This window comes from Arctopsyche grandis, chromosome 3, assembly GCF_051622035.1.
Source record: "Arctopsyche grandis isolate Sample6627 chromosome 3, ASM5162203v2, whole genome shotgun sequence".
NCBI lineage: Eukaryota > Metazoa > Arthropoda > Insecta > Trichoptera > Hydropsychidae > Arctopsyche > Arctopsyche grandis.
The window spans coordinates 21,119,304-21,133,369 of NC_135357.1; the positions used below are offsets into that span (position 1 = coordinate 21,119,304).

Genomic DNA, 14,066 nt, shown 5'->3' on the forward strand with positions numbered 1-14,066 from the left:
GAGGCACTTGTGGTAGAATGGCCACTTCGCGGATACCGGTATATGAATTATCTTCCTGGGCCATAAATTTGCAATGATGCAATGTAAGCGGTTTTGCGTCAGCTTCCACGAACGCTTCACGTGCACATGTAGTACTACCGAATACGCTCCCCTAATAAATTATCCCAACATTATTGAATTACTTTCGGTACACTCTCTTTTAGCATAATACATTTTCGGAATCTTTGGGAGTCAATGTGATATCGTGCCGACAGATATTATGTTTCTGAGAAATTATAATTTTCTTATTTGGGACATAAAACCTATATTGTATTTGTAGTAGGTAGGATAATCCTACTTACTATAGAGTTGTATTATGTATACCTGTAGATATGATGATTTACTCAAAAGACGTTAACGTGTGCGCCTGTGGCTCCATTCAATTAGGAGTCCCACTCACGTCAACTTAATACAGACACGACTACCCCTTTCCATTTTCTCTCCATTCTCCCTCTTTCTCCTCTCTAGGGGCTCATTATTCACCAACGCGTACACCTCATTTTCTTAGTAGAGAACATGTCTGCATTAAAAGGTATGTCATACGTTGTATATATAGGTATATACGTTGTATATATGTACATATATACCTATATATGTATATATTTTTTTATCGGTTGATTCAAGTATCACAAATGTTGTTTAAAATAAGAGTGCTTATTTTAATTTACAATTTGTATTATTTTGCGAGGATATTCAGAATCGGTTTACCTCGCCTTACCCTTCTCCCGTCTACCTATTAACTTCCGCATGAAAATCCCTGGAAAAAAGACACTCGGGACGCTTTTCAACGTCACGCCCCCCTCATGAATATATTTACTCCGGAATACAACCAAAAGAGACGATGTAGAGAAGGGGAGTTAAAAAGTGCGCAGAAAGAGGATGAGGCTGGGGAGTGAGCATACACCGCTAAAACACTCATCCTGTTTCCACAATAGCAAATTGTCATGGAAATTATGATCGTTTTTCCCCGCGCTTATGTTTGGCAACAAGGATGGCAATTCATTACGAAAATGAATTTCAAAATATGATACGTATTTACATTTTAAATATTCCGAATGCTTTTAATTAGAATTTATGAATATATTATTGCTATTATGAATGCTGAAATATTCGTATAAACTCATTATTTTGTAAATCATATTTGAAATATTCACTGGTTATTCCAGATTTTGACGAATATAATTTTTCCGTCGAACCAACGTTCGGTCAATTAACATACATACATATAAGCATTAATTTACATAATTTTTCGTCAGTCATTTTGATTTCAGAAATTTACATATTCTATGAAATTGAAAAAGTCAAAACTGGAAGATTTGAAGAAGTTTTTTCTATTTAATTGAAAAATTGCTTGATTATTAAAATATTGCATTAGTCACACTAATGACATTAAAAATATTCAATTGACAATCAAACAATATAATGATAATTATGCCTCAGTTAATATTTTATTTCGAGATATTTTAAAATGGCAAAATTGACGTTGACTCATATGTGCTTGAATGCCGATAGGAAAAGGATATTCATAAGAGAACCCACGAGGCTAACAAACTACCATGGTGTCATTCGTGAATACAAATTTGAAAACAGTGGCAAAATACAACGACATACTCGCAGTTATATACATACGTAGTTTCATGTCAAATATAATATTTGAAACTTGGATAAAAAGAATACGTGCCAGAGAAGATCATAAATATATATAAAACGTACAGCTCCAAAAAGCAAAAAAAACCTGCATGTTGCGCATATTCACGTGGAAAATGTGATTTTCTACGGATTGTTTTCTTATGATTTAAAAATAAATATTAGCTTTTAAAGCAGGAAAGTCTTGATTTCCATCACTCACATGTGCCGTAACATGCAACTCGATTTTTTTAAATAAGATGTGTGCCTTCATATGTACTCTCAAATATATGTACATACATTTATACTTGGTGGCTATAACTAAAAATAATTTAATTTCTTAATTACACAAACCACAAAAAAATAAATGAAAGCATGTAAGATTGAATACATTTGAAAAACATAGCATGTATTTCGAAAGCGGTGTCTCAATTCGTTTTATTTGTACTATGTACATAAACATGCATATGTATTTTTATAATATTTCATTTCTTCATTCGTTGAGACATTGATTGAAATAAAAGCGAATTGGTGGGGATCATGATATTCTTTTTGCGCTAACTTATCGTAATATGTAATTTTAATGCACAAGACAAACATAAATATACATATATCATATCTATGTAATTCAAAATACCTTTCTTTTATTATTATCACTAAAGTCATGAAAGCATTCATACATATGTACATAAACATGTATATATCTGTACAAACATCTGTATTGTACAAATTGTAATTTTATACATCTCCAGCAACGTAAATTGTATTTTTGGAAAATTATTATTATTTTTAATTAATTTTTTTCCAAGAACAAGATTCACAATTTTTATTATACTTTGTGGAAAACGAAGGAAAAACATTTTCCTATTCCCACAGCAGATTTCTGGTTCTTAGTAAAACAAGGATATTCCCACGGTACGAGATCTTCGTCAAGTATACCGACTTTCCCACCACAAATTTCCTCCCATTCATCCCCCATACTCCCCTTATAAAACCCAGATGCTTGCTTGGCGATTCTATAAAAAAACCTTTAAAAACATGTGTGTGTTAACTTTCCACGACATTTTTAACGGCTGTAAAAATGATGTCATCCACGTTTTCTTATTTCAGCCGAACAAGGACAAATCATTCGACTGGACTGGAGGAACACGTTTCACATCGAATACTCTGAAGACTGCCAATTCGACTATTTAGAGGTACGCATTAACTTAACAACGAAATATTGTATCAAACTGAAATTTGTGAATAAAATCATAATTTGTTCTGACCCAAATATGCTATGACTCGTTCATTCATAATAATAATTGTTAAAGACGAACCTATTATTTGCGACAGCGAAACGCTTTTATGTCGTTCTTCTTATGCGTAAGTGTCTCCAAGTGCTTAAGAAAAATTGCCCCTAATTTGTCCGCTGTAATAATATGTATTGTAATAATAAATTCAGAGTATATTTATATACATGTACATATTTATTTTCGTACGCCACTGGAGAGCGGTTCCATTATAGTAAGCATTATAATTAGTGACGCGCTCCGAAGAAAGTGACACGGAGGAAAAAATGTACAATACTTATATTTATAAACGACAAAGGCTCACAGTGCTTATATTGTGACGTTAATATATTCATTTGACCCTACGTTTCTCAAACTTTGGCCTTCTATTTCATTTACACTTGTATATGGACATATATTACCAAAATAAAAATGTATATTATACACTATTTACAATGTATAATATGTACCCGTATACACATTATTGTTACAACGTTCGATCCCGTAGAGATCTACCCAAGTTTTATTACAAAAAACGTAAAAAAATACCCCATGGTTTATTATAAGAAACATAAATATACATACATAAAGTGCTGTCTGAAAAAAAATGGAAACTCTCGCTTTTAATTTCAAAAATTTACGTATATATTTTCAATAAATTGAAGGCGAAAATCTTGACGATATGATAACCTTATACTTCATCGGATGGGTATTTGATTTTGATTTTCAAATGCTTTTTATTATTACGAAATTATGTTCACAATACATCTTATATCTATTTTAATAGCTACTGATCTACCGGTCATTTTCTATTTTACAATTTAATTTAATTTGGTTAGTAATCATAGTATTATATTATTCTAATGTTAATGTACAGTATAATAGGAAAAAGAGCTCAAAAACCTATTTACAATTCTTATAAATGCTCATAATACATCTAATACATAATATTAATTAAAGACTCTCCAAAGTCGATGACCTTAAGCAGATAGTGTTTAGGTAATCTGTGTTTATACCTGAAGGGTATAGACATTTTGTTGTTACCACCGAGACTCTTTACAAGTGTGTTAGTATGGTTATTAGTGATTCTATCATAGAATCTACTGGTTAGTTTGTTAGTAATGTTTCGGATGGGTATGAAGTTATACACAGTAGAAGAAAAACATAATTTTTTTTCATGACAGTAAGGAGGGATAGGATTAAATTAAGATCATTCGTCTTTATCCTTCAATATCTAACAGCATTCTCATACTTAATTTGTTTTCAGATAAGGGATGGTCCTCACGGCTATTCGACTCTGCTGGGAAAATATTGCGGCAAGGATTTTCCACCAATGCTGACGTCACAGGGTCGACATCTCTGGCTGCGTTTCCATTCTGACGAGAACATCGAGTACAGTGGCTTCACAGCCGTATACGAGTTCATACCGAAGCCCACCACCTGTAAGTCATTAACCCTTTCTCATCCACCTCCACCTAGTCTAATTAACGTTTATAACCCTTATTCACCGGCGTAGACAATGAGCCGCGGCCGTCCGACGCGAATGAGCCTTTTCTTTGTCCTCCGTTAACCCGCCACCGATAAATCTGTTAACTGGTTGAGTGCCCATTCTTCTACGACAGGAGCGCAATTATATAAATCCTCAAATGCACGTCACCGGCATACAATGGCCGATGGATAATGTCTGTCCTTTCAAGAGTCAGTTTTTTTGCATACGTTGGTTTTGTCAGCAAATGATATATCCGTTAAATAAGAGAGACCTCTCTGATCGTTCAATATCGTGTAATGGGCAGGCAAAGTGCTAACGAGATTCTTAAATATCACATAAACGCGCGTTTTCCCGCTTTTCCGAGTGCGTTTATTTATTTAGTAGGTATTTATATAACGAGCGTTTGTATCACCCGGTTTACTACCGGTTTTGCGGCACATTGAAACAACACTTTGTTCGCCATAATTAACCGGTTAGTATGGAGCTTAAAAAAAGCTGATTTGTATATTTTTGTTTCATTGAAATTAGCTGACGAGTCGAATTTGCCAGTCCATATGTACATATGTATGTGTTAAACAATACCATTTTGCATGCCATATCCCTGGTAATTTCGGATGAAATGCCACAATTTTGATTTGTATTTAATTTTTACTATCATTCATTTCAGTTTATAATCAACAGGAGATGGATGATTGTATCATAACAACGAATAAGTCTGAAGGTATCATCAAAAGTGACGATATTGAATTAGAGAGAAAACAGTACACGGTCAAATACGGAGTACCGTTAGATTGTATGTGGATCATATCTGTAGAAAAGGGGAAAAAAGTTAGTTGTAAAAAGAAAAATCGATCATATTTACATCTCTACAGTTCAATATTTTAATTAAAAATTTATTTTTCAGGTTTTTTTGTCGTTCAAAGACTTCAATTTAGCGAAACCGAATGATTGTGACAGCAATGTTGTGGACGTATTTTCTAACAGGACAGATCAAAGGTAAAATTCTTCTCGTTGAAGTTTATTTTATTTTTACTTTTGAGTTGTTAATTCGAAATTCATAAATTTTCAGGATTAAAACGTTTTGCGGTTCAATAGCTGACAATTTAGAAATCCCCGGAAACAAATTTCATCTCCGTTATATGGTGTACCCGAAGGCTATAAATTCTACGTTTGAATTATTATATACAGCTTATAGGGAAAAAGATAAAGATCAAAGTGAGTTACATTGTGCAATCAACTAGATTGATTTGATTAAAAATGCTATTGTCAAATTCTTTCAATTTTTAGATTGCCTAGATGACGAATACGACTGTGAAGATAACACTTGTATAAATCTAGATTTGAAATGCAACGGTCGGTTCAACTGCAGACTAAAATGGGACGAAGACAACTGTTTAGTGAGGATTGTTTTTTATTTATTTATTATATGTACAAACGACGTTTCACGAACATAAATATTTGACTTTTGACAGAAAAGCAAAGATGGAGCACCAATGCAATCGGAACACATCGTAATCATTCTAGTTGTATTCTCTTTGATACTCTTTGGCATGGCTGCTGCTTTTGTATTCAACTGCGTCAAGAAACTCATCAGCGACCACCGTATCATACAGGTAAATATGCTAGTAGCTGTTAGAAAACACGTAATAATACGAACTAATATCGAAAATAGATAGGATCGGATGATTGACATTCTAGATTCGTTGACATGGTAACAAAATGATCTAAAATATATTACAAGGGGATAATACGTAATGCGTATAATAGAAACCAACAATCAAATCGCTCTTTATTCTACTGAGGCGTAATAGACGAATATATGTATGAACGTATAACGTACCTATATGTCTTTTCACTTTCCGTTTATAAATGTCCGGTTTTTTAAACCGGCTGTAAGTCTCCAAGAGAGCAGAAGGGCATCCGGTTTTACGACCGCTCGTTAGCGACGAATTTATCGAGCTCGCACGCGGCCGGATATCCGGTGACGTATCTTGACAATTTATTCGAACGGTTCCAGCTTCACGTTTTGCGGCACGCGAGATGTTGGTAGCGCATGCGCCATCATCAAATCCCTGCCTGCCCGCGAACATCAAAGGGTTAATTTGCTGTAGTTACCACAACTCCTGATACTCTGTCGGATCAAATTTGCCGCTGAATTCAGATTCATACCCAATTTTCAGATCAAACGGCACAAGATTCTAAATTAATTTTTGTTTGGTGTACATAGTTGCGCATTCGCATTATATTTTACATGTTTGTTTAAAATTATTTATTGCGAGTACATATAATGAATTTATCAATTTGAAAAATTAACTAATTGATTTAAATCACTAATATTAATTTATAATACATCATGCACATTTTTGCAATTAAAGGTATGAAAAATGAATAAATAAAAATCAATGCGTTTTAAATAGATACCTTTATACAAGTCGTAAAAATATAACAGTGTGACGAATTAAGCTCTCATTCAAAATATATTTAAAATGAAATCCGTGTCTTGTTTCCCCTTTGCTTCAGATTGTACTAAAACCCCGACTTTATTGAGCATTTCTGCCTTAAAAGCCTTTTTAGCACCCAACTACGGCGCCTCCACCGCAAATGAACTCAGTTTTAAAGCTACTTCTATTTTTTATTTTATTTTTTTAATCTTTGCAGGAGCATATAAGGCAATCTCAGGAAGGAAACTTGGATGCTGCCGGACGATTACCGACCAAAGTAGCTGAACCAGTCTCGAAAATTAACATCAAACAGGATGGTCTTTCACCAATGTCGTCAACGGAGCAGTTGGACAACGTCGATTGTTACGTGCCTGGTGTGGGGGAGATCTTACCCATCCTTTTGCAAAGCAATAAGCGTGAGAGAATCAACGGAGATCCCACCATACCACAGAATAATAGGGACAATGAGATTTTAATGAGACAACGGGAAAAGTCAATACAACACGACCAAGATAAAGAATCGGAAAGCGACGACCAAGAAAAAGGACCAGAAATGTGTGATAGTTGTTGTCAGACAAGGGAAAGCTTATTTCAAACGCCATCGTTCCATCATCAATCTAGTTCAGACGGAAGCTTCTCACCTATACCCCCGAGCGTTGATTATTCGAGAAAACCTACGAGGAACCGTGACGTGCACTCCTCAGACTCCAGCGTTAGGCCTGTATATCAACAGAGTTCGACCCCGTTTTCCACTTTTGGATATAGTGGAAGCACAGTTCCAAAAAGCGATAGTAGGCAGAGCAGTAAATCTAAAGACCCAAAATACAAAGCGGAAGCAGTAATTGAAATGGAACGTTTTGGAGAAGACAACGGAAATTACGTAGATCCAAATAGAAATAGAAACAGAGATATATATAAAATTGAGGACCAAATGAACAGAAATAGAATACATCTTGATACGAGTCAATCAAAGGTTGGTAAGAAGGGCCACAACACAATGCAAACGGACAAATACGTAGAACATGCCAAAAAACAACTGGAACGAAGACCATATAGCGTCGAGACTACGAAATCGGCTCCTGATGTTATAATAATGACAAAGTCGCACTGACAGGAGGGGATCAGCTCTGAATGGGAGCCGTATAAGAGGAGACAGCCTAAAGGTTTCTTGAGAACGGCAGCGTACGGCTGTGGAGTCTTGAAAAATCCTGGAGCAGCTTTGGATCCGACATCCGCCTACAAGTCGCCTGTGGTCTTCGTGAGAAATTGCCAGACCCAGACTTATGATGAAGACTTCTCTGATCTGGAAAGTCTGTACGGAGCTTGTGACTTTTCATCGTGATACAACCTTTGGTTGCATCTAATTTTGTTAATATTGAGTGGAAAACGATTGACATATATTTCCAATCATTTTCCTACACACATATGTATTCGTAAATCAAACTTAGACGCTCTCAATTGTTTTTGAGGTGATAAGAATCCATTAACTTGAAATGAGCACTATTGACAATGAGTATACAACGCGAATTGTAAAGTGAGATTACACACATAAAACACAAGACTCATAGAAAAATTATACAAATCAAATCAATTAATTTGAATTGAAAGAAAACATGTTAGTGACGATAACACTATATTGAATAATTATTTTTATCAAAAAATAAAATGCTTTTTAAACGAAACTTGGTTTTATTGAGACACATGTATTTTTAATATTAAATAACTATGTAGACACTGTATTAAATTTACCGAACACTCATTAGTAGTACAATATAATATGTACATTAGTATTCAGTCATACGTTTTACTCGTCAGTTTTCCGCAATGGAATGCTTATTAAGGCGTCTTATTTGAATTCGAAACAATAAGCTCTCAGGCATTCTCGGAATTTCAGTCCTCTTACATTCAATAAATTCAACAGCGCATTAGTTGATAATCGTAAGCAATTCGCAGCTGAGGCGTAAGATCGTTCAGATAATTAATTATTCAAATTTAAGTGTCGATGCTCGTGTGAGCTAATTGTTCAATGTGGTTTCTAAGTGCCGTTGAAACGCTAATTTCTATTATATGTATGTATATCCATATAAATTATTCTGCATTTTATCAATTCGATGTCAAAAAAGGTTTTAATTTGAACCGTCAAAACAGTGGACTCTCCTTGAACTTTTCAATTTACGATTATAACGACCTCCCTCTCTTCCATAAAAAAGCTATTTACGCAAAAATATATTCAATTTTAAAACAACCCACCCTACCACCTGCAGCCCTTGATGATATTTTGATGAAATTCTCAACTTTACCCCCACCTCGTCCTATACTCATCCCCTCATTTTCGTAAATGTTTCCTAGTTACCCGATATACGCAACTAGGTGGATATTGCGAATGGAAACTTTCTCATGTTATTCCAAAGTTATTTACATGATTAAGAGTACTCGAGATAAGAAAATAAAAATCTGATCGTAAATTTCATTATATTATAAAGTTGTTAAACTTCGCTTAGTGTTTAAATTCATCAAAGTTGAAAACTCGACATATTGTTTTGAAATCTTTACTCGAAAAAATTTAATATGTTTCATATTTAATAAATAATTATGCTGTACCTATATTTAATATAATTTGTATGTACACTTATGTATTTACAAAAGATAATTTGTTTTGTTGAAAATTGAAAGGTACAAACTTTCAGAAAATTAATTCAGGATTTCTTGTGAGTGAAGGTTATAAAGGTTATAAAATAACAATGATCACGTTTTGAAGTCGAAAGTCACGTTTTCACAAGTTCAGCGACCATTCAACGTTAAAATTTTGTTTCGACTTCGACCGTATCGCATAAACAGCGTCACATCTGGCTCAGAAACATTCAGAAATTTCTAGATGGAATCTAATGGACATACAATGTTCTCAGCTCGTATACAATGGCAGAAGAGAAATGATTCCGAATGAGGTGACTCGGCTTGATAGGTTTACGGTCTTATTGTTCAACACAAGTGTCCCACACCGCAACGTACACACAATATTTGAAAAAACTAACTTTTTAAGTAAATGGGGGGTATTAATTAGATGATACGACAAACTTACTCATTATTAGAATCCAAAATAAATTGTACTTATGCTCGACGTATCACCGTAATAAATTTTTAAGTCGAATATTATTCCACTTATGCTGCAACAAATAATATTAAAAATGATGTAAAATCAACTGTTGAAAATCTTGTATTAGAACATTTTTAACAATTTAAAACTCGAATATAATTTCGATGGCTTATAATTTAAATTTTGATCTTAAATCTATCGCTATTGTGAACAGCAATGTTTTTAAGAATGGTGTTTTTGAAGTTTTAACTTTTTCAATGAGTGGAGTAAGATAAGAATGGAAGTGAAATGAAACGTTTTAGCCTAATGAGTCGCAGTGACGACGACTATTGGTTGTTTTGAAAAGTTCGACAACTTCAACTCGGTGTCCAAAATCTGTGTATTCGAATACTTTTTATACGAATTTAATTTTCAATCTAAAACACATTTGATTATATTTGATGTAACAGGATTCTGTTAAAATTTTAATAACATCTTGACTTTTCTAAAACTTCATCTCAATAATTTATAGCTTACTATTCGATGTTCGATATTTAGAATATTTGACAGCGCTACCTATGCATAATGTGTTGATACTCCGTATTCGTGTGTATTTAGAAATTTGCGCCAAATAGCAAAATACAATTTTAATATTTCCACATACAACTTTCATCGTGCGTGGATTTTCAGAAACTTGATTTTTTAATATATGTACATATGTACAATGTAGGTACATTTATTTTTTTTGAAAGAAATGATAAAAAAATACTTCAATCTTTATAGGTATATACATATAATAGTTTGGTTATTAAAATGAACTATTTCTTCTTGTCCCGAAGCTGTTTGGAATATAATAGCAAGCTGTGCTGTCGTAATTAATTTTATCATCGCTATTCTACCGTTGTGACTTCAGCTAAAATTAGAAGTAGGTGCTTCAATTATATTTTCCGCGATTAATTAAAACGCGAACGTTCCACTGTAAAAGTCGACAAAGGTGAAACGTCAGCTCTATCTGGTGGAGATGCTTTGGTGGTGGAACAACGTAAAAAGAATCTTCATCCCTTTTTAATTAGCTACCCTCGGCGTATAGAAATCGGTTCCCATTCAAATTGAATCCAATTCTTTTTTCGCACTGAAACGTTCATCTCAGCAAAGCGCACGAGCATATCGTATTCCCGAAGGATGATTAGATTTGGGAACGGGAGAAGTCAAACGTGATCCACGTATGAAATCGGGGCACGACTCTTCCCGCGAGAATTATTCTATGTTATGATTTTTTATTGAATGTGTGACTTCAATACTGAATGCTACATGACTCGAGAGAAAATTGTCAAACTTTTATCAGAACTTCTACATATACATATGCACATACAATATACAATATATTTAATGACATTTTTGCATATTTTGAATATATTAATAACATCACTGACATGGTACAGATTTTCGATAATAAATACCAATATAACTTCACCGTACGTTTCGTGTCAAATGTTCGCGTAAACGAGAAAATGGCGCATGTCAAACACTAACACTTCAAAATTTTTGAAATGTCAAAAATTTGCCTTTGAAGACGCAGTTTGTATTCTCTGGAGTAGTTCAAAGCGCTCTTTTCAACTCTGGATATGTTTATGAAGTTGTTTGAAACATGTCTGGCGTCATTTCCTCATTACTTATGCGATGAGTAAGCTCAACCTTCAGATCTGTAAGTTTTAATTAATATTTACCTTAACCTGCCGGCTATCCAAGAGTTGCTATCAAAATATTTAGAGATAAGAAATATGCTCTCAAATTAATGATTTGAGTAAGTTTATATTAGTACAGTAATGAAGACAGGTGGGAAGAGATTTCTCGATGAAGAACGATCGTTTTTTTTTTAATTCAAACGATCTCTCAAACTTTTAAATATAACATATTATTTTTTAATTAAATAACATCAGCATTAAATATATATTCATACAATTAGTCAGTGAAATAGATTTAATTAATCAATCAATTTATAAAACAGTGTATAAAAAAAATAGATTCTCATCATTTGACTATTGTAAAAACGTGACATATCCACCCTCTATGTATAACGCAAGTATTAAATGCTGATTAATTAACAATGCTTACCAAATAAAAATATACCATTCATACACCATAGCTCATATAAACGCTCACTAACAATTCAAAAATATTTTTTTTTGAGAGGAATTGTCTGGATCCAGTTAAATTTTAATAAAAAACATTTTAAATATTAATGTTTGTGAAATTTTAAGAAAATTGGCTCAGCGTAATTGGGTCAAATATTGATTGCAAGAATCCTACTCCTACTTACATATATTGTCAAGTTAAATAAAACAATGTATTAATATCGTCCGAATCACGTGCATGATATTTTAGTAGGATTTGGTTATGTAAGGACAACCAATCGAAATTGGAAGTAAAAATTTGGCAGGAAAAATAAATAAATACAAATAATAGACTACTTCTAATGTTCAATAGTTATTGCATACCTGATAACATTTCATTAGTTGATAAAATAGTAGAAGTTGTAAAAAATTATTAATATTTGGATCAAATAATAGACTTGTCCGGTAGTAAAATAAGAAGAAATAAAGACACTATGAAATTAGGATGGAGTGCTTTTGAACGAATGAATGTTGTTTTTAAATCAAAAATGCCACTCTTCCTGAAGAAAAAGATCTTCCATCAATGCGTTTTACCAGTGATGACGTATAGAGGTGAAACTTGGACACTAAGACTTGGAAGATAATGTGACCGATGGAAAGTCAGCTGATATAAATGCAATGGACCTTGCAAATGAGTTATCAGTTCTGTGCACATTAACAGAAAAAAAATGTCCCCCAGGGAAGTATTAAAATCCATTACAACATTAAATTTTGGGCCGAATATTAACATTGCCCCTAGAATTTTGTTTACATTGCCAATATCAGTTGCAAGTGGTAAAAGAAGCTTTTCCACATTAAAGATCATAAAAAAATTATTTAAGAACCACAATGACTCAAGATAGATTAAGTGGATTGGCTATGATAGCTATAAAGAATGTGTAATAAATTATGCTTTAAAGAACTCATTCGATATTTTGCCGAAAAAAAGTGAGACAGAAATTTAATTAAAAATTGGTTTTTTTCTTTGATAATGTCTATATTTTATTTGATTCAATGTTTAATAATGTGAAACGTAAAGGAGGTTTTTAAAAACAAGATTAAAACAGAACATGAAACTTGATTCAATATAATGGAAGCTTCATCTCGTATAGATGTGTCCATATTTGGATCTTCGTATAAATTTAACAATGATTTAAATCTACTATTTCAATGTTTTTTTGAAATATTGTTTATTGTAATTTTTGATAGCAAATTATTAAACAGATATTGCATTTTTTATTATTCATTTTGAACTTTTTTAAAATTAATTTTGTGTTTGTGATGTTTATTAAAAATATTGCCTTTATTGCTTTTTTTTAAATTAAATGCATAAAAGCATATTGTATTATTTTAAATATAAAATATGTTTATATAAATATATAAATACATATTTTTTAAATAAGATTTTTTTTTTTAAAATACCTAAATTTTGATGTTCGAAAATTTTGTTTTAAAATAATAATAAATAATGGGCGGCAAAAATAAATTTTACCCAGGGAGGCGAGAAAGCTGGATCGGGGCCTGGCTTCACAAAGTCCAATGCACTCAATGAAGTATGGAACGCTGTATGCTCTGCAAAACGAGGAAAGATAGGAAACGGAAAACGTGGGTACATGTGACAAGGGTAGTGGATATAGTGGATAGAGTAAAGATATTGAAATGGCAATGGTTGGGCTACGTGGCTAGAAGAATGGACGGCAGGTGGACAAAAGAAATGCTAGAATAGTACCCGAGAAAATACAAAAGAGTAAAAGGAAGACCGCAGGGAAAATGGATAGACGAAATTAGGAAAATGTGTAGGGTAAGATGGATGAGAGTTGCGCAAAACAAAGACGAATGGAAGCGTGTTGACGATGAGCAGCTGTAGATCAGTGCTACTCAAATTTTTTCAGTTGGCGGACCAGCATATACATATTTTTCAGTAATTCTCACGGACCAGCATCATATTTTTAAATAAAAAACTTATTTGTGAAT

The 14,066-nt window shown here is 33.1% G+C and overlaps 1 protein-coding gene across 3 annotated transcripts in view; it reads left to right on the plus strand.

Moving 5' to 3' along the window:
* Neto (Neuropilin and tolloid-like) overlaps positions 1-8,545 on the plus strand; it is a 91,108-nt gene extending 82,563 nt beyond the window's left edge. For all 3 annotated transcript variants that reach the window (XM_077446709.1, XM_077446710.1, XM_077446711.1), the window contains 8 exons: positions 2,776-2,861; positions 4,204-4,378; positions 5,093-5,253; positions 5,330-5,421; positions 5,495-5,640; positions 5,713-5,822; positions 5,898-6,038; positions 7,084-8,545. In XM_077446709.1, the coding sequence (XP_077302835.1) occupies positions 2,776-2,861; positions 4,204-4,378; positions 5,093-5,253; positions 5,330-5,421; positions 5,495-5,640; positions 5,713-5,822; positions 5,898-6,038; positions 7,084-7,977 (1,805 nt within the window). In that variant the 3' untranslated portion in view covers positions 7,978-8,545. The remainder of the gene's footprint in view (positions 1-2,775; positions 2,862-4,203; positions 4,379-5,092; positions 5,254-5,329; positions 5,422-5,494; positions 5,641-5,712; positions 5,823-5,897; positions 6,039-7,083) is intronic.
* Positions 8,546-14,066: the final 5,521 nt, after the last annotated feature.